This window comes from Rana temporaria, chromosome 4 (genome assembly GCF_905171775.1).
Source record: "Rana temporaria chromosome 4, aRanTem1.1, whole genome shotgun sequence".
Taxonomy (NCBI): Eukaryota; Metazoa; Chordata; class Amphibia; order Anura; family Ranidae; genus Rana; species Rana temporaria.
In genome coordinates, this window is record NC_053492.1 from 385529657 (window position 1) to 385543092 (window position 13436).

The 13436-nt window shown below is 40.0% G+C and overlaps 1 protein-coding gene across 1 annotated transcript in view; it reads right to left on the reverse strand.

Moving 5' to 3' along the window:
• Positions 1-654: 654 nt before the first annotated feature.
• FBLN7 (fibulin 7) overlaps positions 655-13436 on the reverse strand; it is a 158459-nt gene continuing 145677 nt past the window's right edge. The window contains exons 7-8 of the mRNA XM_040351083.1: positions 5627-5765; positions 655-1519 (exon numbers count right to left, since the gene is read on the reverse strand). Of these exons, the coding sequence (XP_040207017.1) occupies positions 1147-1519; positions 5627-5765 (512 nt within the window). The 3' untranslated portion in view covers positions 655-1146. The remainder of the gene's footprint in view (positions 1520-5626; positions 5766-13436) is intronic.

Consider the following 13436-nt stretch of genomic DNA (forward strand, 5'->3'; position numbering starts at 1 on the left):
TATGACTAATCAACAGATGTTTTTGTTTTATGACAGACTCTCATTCAATCCCCTTTCTGTTGCTTTTCTACACCTTTGCATTCGTCTTGTCAAAATCATAACAAAGTTTGAAACTTCCTCCAATATTCTTAATATTTCATGCATATACAATACTGAGTGTTTCTCCAATCACTTACCTGGACTACACACGATAGGTTAACCAGAGGACAACGGTCTGATGGACCGTTTTCATCGGACAAAACCGATCGTGTGTAGGCCCCATAGGTTATTTAACCATAGGTTAAAAAAAAGCCAACTTGCATTAAATTTAACCTATGGATTCCTAACCGATATGTCAAAACCGATCGTTAGTAGGCACGACCATCGGTTAAAAAACCATGCATGCTCAGAATCAAGTCGACGCATGCTTGGAAGCATTGAACTTCCAAGCACGTCGTTGTGTTTTACGTCACCGCGTTCTGACACGATCGTTTTTTTAACTGATGGTGTATAGGCACGACGGACCATCAGTCAGCTTCATCGGTTAACCCATGACAACGGTCCTTCAGACCGTTGTCCTCGTTGTCCTCTGGTTAACCTATCGTGTGTACGAGGTCTAAAACCTGTTCCACCCTTCTGACCAGAGAGGGAATCAAAGAAAAGGTAGATGCAAAATGGGAAAGGAGGGATATTTATTTATTTCACAAAATTACACAAGGTTTCCCCCCTGAATATAGAGTCCTTTGTATGTCTTAGTTTTGAAATACCACTACACCTGTCACCTGCTTAGAGCAGAAGCTGCAATTCTGTATTCTACATCATATTATGACAATGCAGCCTGTCTATTCATTGCGGACAAGTGACGTCACTGAGGCACTAAATCTAATTGCATCGTTAGTTTAGCTGTCAACAAGGACATATTGTACAATGCTGTGGCATACATTATGTGCTGTACCGCATATTTATAAAAGAGAAATCCTATGGTTTCAAAGATGACATGGTATATAAAATAGTTTTTGGTGTTACTCAGTGAAAGTTTGCAATCCACTTTTTTTTTCTTTCAACATTCTGCAAACTTTTTTGCTGTCCAGTCGCTATCCATCTAAAACTGCTCTTCATCTAAATGTTCACAGTATCCTTCTCTTTAGGTCCCAGTCATTGTAAAACTTAGAAGTTGTAAGGCGAAACAAACATGGTGATCCTTGAAACATGCTTGGCTTGGAACATTCGGTCTAAGTACTCTGACATATCCACATCCACCTCTATGGTTTGAGGTCCTTGCAAGCTTTGAACGAGTATAAGCTCTCCTGTCTGTCGATCTGATCTTTGCATCACAAAGTTTCCTCTGCTGTTCCCTCCGACTATTCCAAATCTCAGGCTGTCTGGGCCTGGTCGTCCAGGTGCTGATGCTGTTGCCATACGGAAAAGCGTAACAGGTGTGGGAAGATGTGAAGGCAAAGAAAGGTAGTGGAAGGAGATAGTCTTTGCTGCATGATGACATGCTCGATTGTCCATTGGGCAGGGGTTCCGCTCACATTGTCTAGGAGGTAAAATAACATTTTAAACATCTGTACTGATGGCACAAGACACAAACATAACACCTTAACCCAGGGGCGGACTGACCATTGGGACTCCCGGGCACTGCCCGAGGACCCCATGCCTCTAGGGGGCCCCAACAGGGTTGCCAGGCTCAATAAAACCAGGGACAGTATGTAAAAATCATTTTTTTTACATCTGTCCCTGATATGTCCGAAACAGGCATGCTTTTGATGTTAAAATTCTGAGATTTTTAGCTGCCCCGCCTCTGCACTGCCTCCTGGCGTGGTGGCCATCTGTAAGCCTGGAAGCCCCATAATCTTCTATTGCCCCGGGGGGACCATGAGTTGTCAGTCCACCCCTGCCTTAACTCTATGGATAGCAACAATTACAGTAAATGGAGCACTGCTTTTTAGGACTGGTAATGCTGGGAGATATGGATACTAGAGCTGCATGATTCTGGAAAAAATTTGAATCGCGATTCTCTTGCTTAGAACAAAGATCACAATTCTCTCATGATTCGTTAAAATGGTTAATTTAAAAAAGAAAAATCGGCTGTAGACGACGCATGGAGAATGCAATGTTAAACTTTTGTAGAATAGCAACATCTTGGAAAATTATAACCATGGGGGCAATGACATATTGGTTCTGTGTATCATCTTTTTTTTTTTTTTTTTAAACCTGAGCTCATAAACAGCTCTTTTGTACCTTCTTCCACTGTTACATAAATAAGGACTACATAAAAAAAAATTGTGTTCATCTGACAAATTTAAATTTGTGCATGTGATGAAAAGTTCATTATGGGCTCTCAAAATCTCGAAGAGGAACCCCTTGAATGATTTTTTAAAACAGCAAGGGGTGGGTGATTTTCTCAAAGGGGCGGATGTATGGTTATAAAGACAACAAGGGGCAGATGCTTTTCTCAAAGGGGATGTAACCATACATCCGCCCCTTGCTGTCTTAATAACCATACATCTGCCACTTTGAAAAAAGCATCCGCCCCTTGCTAAAAGCATCCGCCCCTTGCTGTATTAAATGAATAACCAGCCACGAGCAGCGCGTTGCTTGACTGCTGACTGACATCAGTTCTGGTTGCTGACGGCAGTTCTGATATCAACGCCATTTGTGTTCCGCACTGGTTCCGTGGTTCCGACGGGGGAGATCCAAAAATGGCAGCTAATCCAGCCTGTAGATCGCGCGGGGTGGGGGTTGTGAATCGAGATTGCGATCTTATAACGATTAATCGTGCAGCTCTAATGAATACCTGCATTAGTGAAGATACAGATCCATTATATATGCATGAACTTTACCAAGCTTGCTAACTGCAGTCATATGTAAACCCAGTAATTAAATCATACAAGCTTAAAGTAATTGTACACCCTGGCCTGTACAACCACCTTTACCTACAGGTAAGCCTAGATTAAGGCTTACCTGTAGGTGCTGGAAATATCTCCTAAACCTCCACGGTTTAGAAGATATTTACTATAGAGATGTGCGCCGATGTCTACGGCACATGCACCGTAGACAACGGCACACTTTATAAACGGCGATCGTGCCATTTCTAAAGGAGTGACATGCGCGGGACCACTCTTTCTTTGTGGTCCCGGAAGGAACAGGGGTGAAGAATGGACGCTTCCTGCACGGGGGACAGCGGTGACATTGCAGGCTTCAGTTTCAGGTAAGTGACACATAATAAGCTACTATGCGATGCATAGTAGCCCATTATGCTTTACCTTTGCAGGGAAATAAAGAGGAATTACATTTTTCATTTTCTAGCCATGTAGAATACATGCCTAAGCTCATGAAGAAGCATTCTTCAATGCTACATCTGATGTAACAATACCAATGGACACAGTTCCATGTTTTTTTGTTTTTTTTTGAAGACTAGATAGTCCAATGCTATTGGTATTATAGGTGGTGGGATATATGTTTTAAAGGCAATATTGCTGTATTGTGAATGTTTAGCATTATTAACTTGTATATTTTGTAATAAGGCTTATTGAATTTTAATATGTTATTGTGGTGCCTATAAAGTCCATCATCCATTTCACATTTTGCCTTGCAATTATATTGGGACGTGTGTTTTTTTTAGGAGCCTGGAAAGCATTGCACCAGTGATCAGCAGATCGCTAATGCAATGCAGGTCTCCTGTAGATTGTCAGTGTGAGGTATCTGGCCTTACATCGTACATCAACAGCGCCATGGTAGCTTATTGAAAACGACAAGTTGACAGCCGCAAAAAATGCCGGGACTTGTAGTTCGTTTGGGAGCCCCACACGTCCGCACTGTTTTCAAAAAGTGACAGCTTGTACATGGAACTTCTCCTGGTACTGCTGTCACAGGGACAGAAGACAGCCGGGAGCTGCTACAGCAGTGGGAACATGTTACATGTTCCACCCTTAAAATGGGTGGAACATGTAACATGTTCCCAAAGGTGAACTTATCCTTTACATCTGCAGCTTTTATTAGAATAATATCTAGTAATCTTGTCATGAAGGTCCTTGTTGAGGAACTTCCTGTTACAGGGCAACAGTGCTCTGTCCTTGACATGTGCAGTGCTGAAAAATAAGTTTGTTTTTGTTTTCGTTTCAATCATTATTTTTTTTTCCGGGTAATTCCTTATGATCGAAAGACGTTTATTCGAATAAATTGGTAAATTAGAAAATATATAAATTCCAAAATTCCAAAATCAGAAAATTTGAAAATCAGAAAATAATAACTAACTAATAATAACTAACTAATAATAACTAACTACTAAATTATAGTTATTGGAATTTCCTTTAAAATTTGGCTGTTTGTGAACTTAACAAATACGAATTTATCTGAAGTTACAAATTATCCATAATAATAATAATAAATAATAATAATAATATTTGTTTTTATTATTATTATTATTAATTCTTACATTTGTTTGGATGCGGCATTTGTTATTTCGGATAATTCGTAACTTTGGATAAATTTGTATTCGTTACGTTGACTAACAGCCAAATTTGAAAGGAAATTCCAATACCTATAATTTAATAGTTAATAATAGTTATTATTAACAAGTAAAAGGATTGAGCCGGCAACTCTGTAGTCCATGTAGCGATTTTAATGGTTGGTTATATGAAGTGACAAGCAAAACAGCTGACACATTTAGGCAACAGCCTCAGTCGTAGCAAGTTAATAGTTATTATTTAAGATTTTCATTCTTTTTTTCGGATTTTCAAGTTTTCTGATTTTCACATTTCCAAATTTTCATTTCAAAATTTACGTTTTTTTTTATTTCAGAATTTTAAGATTTTTTAGTTTTGGAAAGTTTTGTTAAACTGTTTTTTATTAATTTGAATATTTCCAAATTAACGAATTTGTTGAATTTTGTCAACAAAACTGTTTTGGAACAAAACAAATTGCACATGTCTACTCTGTCCCTGTCTCAAAGTTGTGCTCATTGTTGTCACCCTATCACATGGGCTTCTAATAGACTACAAGTGATTATTTCAAAACACATATTTTAGGAAACCAGTCCTGAATGCAATGCAGCATTTGCTGGAGTACAGGCATTTATAGGCAAGAAGTGATTGCAAGCTGAAGTAGATCAGCAGCACTGAGATACAAAAATTAATGAAAAAAAGATTAAAAAAATGATTTTATTTAAAAAATAAAAAGACAATTGATTATAATACACGTTTTGACCTCGCAAACGGAAAAATGAAAGAAATCTGAAGGTTTCTTTTGCTATTATTTTTTTGAGTTTGTGACAGTAAGACACTTCAGAACAAATTATCTGGGATGGTTACTTGACACCATCATTGAATGGTTTACACAGTAACAACATTTCCTGGAAAATACAGCCACCACTGCTATATAAGTGCACCCTACCTCCATTGTCCTCAATTCTCCATGCCAATGGACTAGAGGGTTAGAATTGCTACAGCAATCTATCCACGGACATGCAAAATATACAGATGGTTTCTGTTGTTTAATTAAAATGTTAGCTTGCTGTGCGTTGAGAGGATAGATGACAGACATGTTTCCCCTTGGTATCTGCTTAGCTTTACAAGAAACTTTACACTAAAGCTGCTAAACTCTACAAGAAAATGCCTCCCCGGTTAGAATAAGCAATACTTACATAGGTGACGTTTTTACATAGCTGATGTTTCCGTTGGGTTTTGGACATTCAGGAAAGACGCACTGAAATCCTCCTGCAGTGTTTATGCACATGCTAAGTTTGGAGCAGTTGTGAAGTCCAGAATTACATTCATCTATATCTATATAACAGAAAATATAGGTTTTAAAGAAAGAACCTTGCCGAGAAACACAAAAAGTCAGAGAATGTCTAAAAAATGTAATTCCACTTATTTGTGGTATGTGCTACATTTGTTGCAGCCTGCCATTTACAGTACCACAACAGATGTAGCACCTCCTGCACATGGCCATTTGTAATCTGGCTGTACACTTTACATTCCCATGTGTACAGAGTTGTTTTAGAGTTTACTTTACTTTTGGCTCTGACACTTGCTAGAAGGGTGGTCTCCTACCCAGTCATTAAAACAAGATCGTGGGCCTCTACTATGATGGTTTGTAGTCAACAATGGCCATTCATGGCCACATTCTTTCTTCTCCGTTCCGTGGCCCACCTTCCTGGAGGTATCATGACCAGAGCTGGTATAAATGCTACTTTCTTCCCATACAGACTGGACAACACTCCACTGTTTAACTGAGGTATTAGCAGGATGTGATACATTTACAGTTGTGCTCATAAGTTTACATACCCTGTCAGAATTTATGATTTCTTGGCCATTTTCAGAAAATATGAATAACACAAAAACCTTTCTTTCACTCAGAGCCCATTCACACAGGGGCAACACGACTTCTAGCACGACTTTGGGAGGCAACTTGGACACGACTTGAGTATGAATCATCAGGCAACTTACAAGGCAACTTTAAGTTGCCTCCAGGACAGTATAAGGCAACTTCAAGTCGCCTCCAGGACAGGAGGCTTTCCAGTGGTCAATCAAACAACAATCAGCTCTGTGGGAGGGAGGGGGAGGGAGGGGTTTCCCTGAGAAATGTATGTTATCTTCCTGTATTGTTGCTTCAGTTAAGACAGTGATCCGACTTCTGAGGCGACTTCCATTGAAATCAGTGGGGACAAGTTGCCTAGAAGTCGGATTGAAGTAGTACAGGAACCTTTTCTGAAGTCGGAGCGACTTCAGTAGTGTACATTAAGACGGCTCCCATTCACTTCCATTCATTTTCTCGACTCTCGACTTGGGGCAACTTGGGGCGACTTGAAGTCGGATCCCAGGTCGCCCTAGTGTGAACTGGCTCTCATGGTTTGTGTTTGGAAGAAGCCATTTATTATCAATCAACTCTGTTTACTCTTATTAAATCATAATCACAACAGAAACTACCCAAATGACCCTGATCAAAAGTTTACATACCCTGTTGATTTTGGCCTGATAACATGCACACAAGTTGACACAAAGGGGTTTGAATGGCTATTAAAGGTAACCATCCTCACCTGTTATCTGTTTGCTTGTAATTAGTGTGTGTGTGTGTGTGTGTGTGTATAAGGTCAATGAGTTTCTGGACTCCTGACAGACCTTTGCATCTTTTATCCAGTGCTGCACTGTTTTTGGATTCTGAGTCACGGGGAAAGCAAAAGAATTGTCAAAGGATCTAGTAGTTGAACTGTATAAAACACGAAAGGGAAATAAAAAGATATCCAAGCAATTGAGAATGCCAATCAGCAGTGTTCAAATTCTAATCAAGAAGTGGAAAAGGAGGGGTTCTGTTGAAACCAAACCACGGTCAGGTAGACCAACTAAAATTCAGCCACAATTGTCCGGGATGCAAAGCAAAACCCACAAATAACTTCAGGTGAAATACAGGACTCTCTTTCAAAATGCACAATAAGGAGGCACTTGAAGAAAGATGGGCTGCATGGTCGAGTCGCCAGAAGAAAGCCATTACTACGCAAATGCCCCAAAGTATCCCGCTTACAATATGCCAAACAGCACAGAGACTGAGACAAGCCTCAAACCTTCTGGCACAAAGTCATTTGGAGTGATAAGACCAAAATTTAGTTTTTTGGCCACAACCATAAACGCTACATTTGGAGAGGAGTCAACAAGGCCTATGATTTAAGGTACACCATTCCTACTGTGAAACACAAAGGTAGATCGCTGATGTTGTGGGCATGTATGAGGTACAAAGGCACAGGAAATGTGGTCAAAATTGATGGCAAGATGAATGCAGTATTTTATAAAAAAAATTGCATTCATCAGCCAGGCAGCTGCACATGGGACGTACTTGGACATTCCAACATGACAATGATCCAAAACACAAGGCCAAGTCGACCTGTCATTGGCTACAGCAGAATAAAGTGAAGGTTCTGGAGTGGCCATCTCAATCTCCTGACCTCAATATCATTGAGCCACTCTGGGGAGATCTCAAATGTGCAGTTCATGCAAGACAGCCCAAGAACTTACAGGAACCGGAAGCTTTTTGCCAAGAGGAATGGGCAGCTTTACCGTCTGAGAAGATAAAGAGCCTCATCCACAAATACCACAAAGGATTTCAAGCTGTCATTGATGTTAAATGGGGCACTACATGGTATTAAGAACTGGGGTATGGAATATTTTGATCAGGGTCATTTGGGTAGTTTCTGTTGTGATTCTGATTTAAAAAGAGTAAACACAGTTGATTGATAAAAAAAATAAATGGCTTTACCAAACACTAACCATGAGTGAAAGAAATGTTTTTGTGTTATCATTTATATTCTCTGAAAAATGGCCAAAAAATCATAAATTCTGCCAGGGTATTTAAACTTATGAGCACAACTGTATTTGCATGATGTGAAACTGCACTCCTTGAAAATGGAATAAAAAAACACAACCTTAAAAGCAAAGTGCCATGATGGCTCAATTAAAGTAAATGTTCAGTATGTATTCAGTGCAGGCATCTAGATCTGATGTGTCATAGGCATCCCACCTTAAAGTGGATGAAAAGCCACTCTCATCCTTTCTAAACTACTGCCATAGTGCTGATCTATAAGGATATACACGTCTCCTGCATGTATCCTCACCTGTCAAATGTTTCCCCTCTGTCTGTTATAAGAACTGATAAACTGCAGATTCTGTGGGTGGATCTGTTGTCTGGAGCTCGGTGGGTGGAGTCGTGATGTCAGTAGACTCCCGCCCACCTCTACACTCCCCTTGTCAATATGCATTTTTTCCTGTGTATTCCTTACACTAAATTCTGCCATGATCACTAACATCCAGTCAGAATCCAGAAAAGTAACCACATGACTTCAGAAAAGGAGTGGGGGTGCATGAGATATGTAAATCACCTGTCACTCACAGCAAGGGGGCGGAATGGACTAAGGTTTTTCTCTGTAAGCCCATTTTATTTCACTGAACAATAAAAGAGGATTGCTCAGAACTGGATTAACTCTGTGTGGCAAGACTGGGCACAGATGATAGGAAATCTTATACTCTACATTGTGACATTAAAAAAATAATAATTGGGGTTTACATCCACTTTAATTAAAAAAAATACAGTTGTAAAAATCAGGTTGGTTTGAAAAAATGGCAGACATGTTCATGGTTAACTGACAGATCAAAGGCAGACTATAAGAACAACTTTTTTGTTTTATTAACATACGTATGGGCTATACTGTACCCAGTTTCTTTTGAATCTTGCCCAGAGATGGTTTTAATTAAATCAGACTGCGGTCCTAACTTACAGGTAATTTACAAAATTGACAGTGCCAGATCAATAGGACAAATCGGTGTTGTTTTATGGCTGTTATCTATGTAATCTAGCGCAGAATTTAAAACCAAGCCTATTTTAATATTCAGTGATGCCGGAGCATATTTTATATAATTAGTTTGATAATGCAGGTATTCTTTTCCTAGCTTTCTGCAATTATCCCTAGTTTTACATTTTCATCCAACATTCTTTGAGGGTTACTTAATTATGTGGCTTATAGCTATTCAGTACATGAACAAGTTAAAACACAATGGTATGAAACACAATACATTTTCCTTTTTTTAATTAGTTGAGAATTGTTGGCATTGCAGACTTTAAAGACTAAAAAACATAATAAAAGGCAATCAGTATCAAACATTGAACTGTTAATAAACGCAACAGAATTACGCATAAAATATAAAATGAAAAATGTACCAGTCTTATACACCCAGGGCTTTTTTTCAGCTAGAACATGCCAGTACTCTGTACTGGCACCATCAAGACAGGTCCTAGCTGTATATGTACTGGCAGGGGGTGCTTGATTTTGATAAAGCACACCTAAAAGGCCCCAATCAGCATTGGTCATACAGAGTTTTTTTTTTGTTAACTACATCCAACTGCAGTAAAATAGTTTGAGACTATTTCACTGCAGTCTGGCCATGGAGTAATCCCAAAGCTGCATTTTCTGAATATAATCCTACAACAGTAACAGCCTACAAGCCAGAACTGTTATTGGCAGAGTGGCATGGGAAGTTAGTAGTGGCAACACAATACGCCTGCCTGTCATAGTCAACCTCTTCAGTAATATTCAGAGATAAATAGCACTGAGGCCCAGGTGAGCTGAGCTAAGTGCTGCTGACATCTGGGCAGGACATTGTCCTGCCGGCACAGCAATGGCCATGCTGGTACTGGCAGGCAGTCTGTGTGTTTTCTCGGCTAGCAGCCCACCCACATCTTTTCCATGCTCTAAGGCAATCACTTAACAGTCTGTAGTGCCACTCTGGCTGCTGAGAGTGCTTAGTACAGGTCAGTGAAATTCATGGATGAGACCATGCCACAAACATGAGCCAAACGCTTGACTTGTGGTTGAGGGGCATTAGTTTCATTGTATATTGTCATTCCATAAAAACCTCCTCACCCCCCCCACCCCCCCAAAAAAAACAGACACCCAGGAGGTTGCAGGATCACCTCCTCAACCCCTGTTAGCAGCTACTTAGCCACACTCTGACAAAAAAAACCCCCACCATGGATCACTTTTCAGAGAATGGTTACTGTGAACTTAACCTGATACTTCTGAGGACACCAATGTCTATACTGCCCACTGCTGGGGACACTTAAATCTTCTGCTAGCTGGATGATCTATCATTGCAGATGGCTGGGGCATCTACTGTTGCTGCTGGTCAGGGAATTGATTGTTGTTGTAAGCTTGGAGATCTATTGCTGATGCTGGGGGGATATTTATTTATTTTTGATGTATTTATTGTTGCTGCTGAGATTGAGATCTATTATTGCTGCTGTGGGATTTATTGCTGCTATTAGGAGATTTATTGTTTCTCTTGAGTGATTTATTGTTGCTGCTGGGGGGATATACTCTCTAAAAAGGGAGAGAGTGCTGAGAGGTGGGTAGGGCCCGAGACAAGGAGCTGTGCTTAGAGGATGGGTATGGGGTGATGTGTGTTTTTGGCTATTTTAGTGATTTTATAGCATAAATATTGAATAACATTTCAAAACCATGTATTGATTAGAAGCTAAGATTCCCCTACTGATATGCTAACAAACCTGTTGGACTGGTTCTTGAAGCTCAGGACAGGAAATAATGCTACAGGAAGTAAGGGGAGAGGAAAGAGGGCCTAAACACAGCCATGATCTGAGAAGACAAAAGGAACTGGTGCTGGAGGACTCCGTAATAGCAAAACAACAAGAAGGGTCTGTGCCAGAAGAAACTTTACCTGAGGATGATGCTATCACCTGATTTCCTGCAATTGCTGGTAGAGTGAAGCCTGGGTTCCTGGTTGCCTACGGAGATCGCAAAGCCACTATAACCTGAGCTAAGCAACATTAATGTATTCCTAATGTACACAGACTATTGTTCATGCTCATTCGCTAGGCAGTTTAGGTAACGTGGGCATTTGTTTTATGTACTGTATATCTGTCAGTTTTGTATTGAATTCCTATAACAGCATTTCATTTAGTAAAAGCATATTAATTCACTACAAAAGTTTTATTGCTTCCTTGCTTCTAATGCACAGAACCTTAAAAGACACAAAGCAAGGCAGGGGAAGACAAGAGTGACCAGGGGGAAGGGGGAGAGTACCTGCACCTATTCTCTAAAGCCTCGTACACATGATCAGTCCATCCGATGAGAACGGTCTGAAGGACAGTTGTCATAGGTTAACCGATGAAGCTGACTGATGGTCCATCGTGCCTACACACCATCGGTTAAAAAAACGATCGTGTCATAACGCGGTCACGTAAAACACAATGTCGTGCTGAAAAAAACGAAGTTCAATGCTTCTAAGCATGCGTCGACTTGATTCTGAGCATGCGTGGATTTTTAACCGATGGTTGTGCCTACTAACGATCGGTTTTGACCTATCGGTTACCAATTCATCAGTTAAATTTTAAAGCAAGTTTTTTTTTTTTAACCTATGGTTAAATAACCTATGGGGCCCACACACGATCGGTTTTGACCTTCAGACCGTTGTCCTCGGGTTAACCGATCGTGTGTACGAGGCCTGAGACTTATAGCCAAAACTTTTAGTTGGTTTTGGATAGCGTGAGAAAGTACTAAAACCCCTGTATTTTTTTTTTTTTATTGCTGTCTGGTTCTCCTTTATTGAGGTTAAGGTTCACCCTTATCAGTCCTGATGATTCTTGTCTCTGGTATAAAAATTAAAACAGGAACTGAAGGAAATCTTCCAATGGGAACACCTGTTTCAATGACATTTGTATTAAGGGGAACTTCCCTCACTTTGGAGAGATTTCCACTTAGTTCCTGTTCTTTCTCTGGGCTATCAAGTAAAGGCAATCTTTTTGTTTTGCCATCTGTTTACCTTGTTTCTTGGGGCCAATCTACTAATAACAGTATTGGGCTTTTCAGGGAAAACGAGTATGCCTTGTTGAGGAATGGAGCACTACTTCCTGGGGAGTGTTGTTCCACTCATTTTGTGTGTCGTTTAACATTTGCAGGTAAAAGTCGGCGGAGATTGACAATCAAGACTCTAGGCCATTAGTGGGGTCAGGATAATATTTGTTTCGCTGAGGAAGCAAAGTCAGTGTCAGAGAAAAAAACATGGTGATATATGCAATGTGAACAAATTTTGACGTGCTATTTTATGTTATTGTGACCCCTGTTGTATTTTTTAGGACTCCATTTCCCTAAAGGTTAAAGGCACCTGTCAACGAATACTGAACAGTCTCAGAAGTGTCTCAAATGGATGTCAACAGCAGGCTCATCGACACAGCCCAAAGCCCATAGACACAGGCCCTAACTCTTTGTTTTACTAATACTGTACATATCAAAACAATAGCACAGCAGGAACAGTTTGCTTTCAGAATCTCTCTCTCTCTCTCTGTCCATGAAGTTTCCAATGCAGTTATCCTAACAAGCAGGGAGAGAGGTGAAAAAAAGTGTCACTGCTCCAAATCATTCAACTGTGTGTGTGTAAATTTCTGCAGGCGTATTTGAGCTCTGCAAAACAAGGTTTTTTTAAATTAAACATGAGCAAAAAACTGCACCCGCTGTCAGAAAATGGTAATAAAAATATTTCTACTAAGCATTTCATTTTACCCTGCCTAAAAAATACCTTAAAGCAGAACCATAGTAAACAATTATATGTTTTTTGTGTAATAAAACAAGCTTACCTGACTGTTTGCAAACCTATTTAGAATGTACACATGTAGAGTTGTGCATGTGCAGCCCAGTGTACAGTCTGGGCATACCTGGGTACTGGAATTAATAGACTCCTGCGCACATTTACACAGGAGACTGGCCAATTAAGATGGCCAAGTGTCCTGAGCCCAGAACAAGACCAGGTGAAGAAGCTGGCACCAGCAATAGAGCATCGAGTGGTGAGTATAGTTTTAATACCATATCACAAAAAATGCCACAATACCATATTACAGAAAGGCGAAAAAATACAAAACCACTATACATTCCCTTTAAATTTGTATTTTCTTTAAAA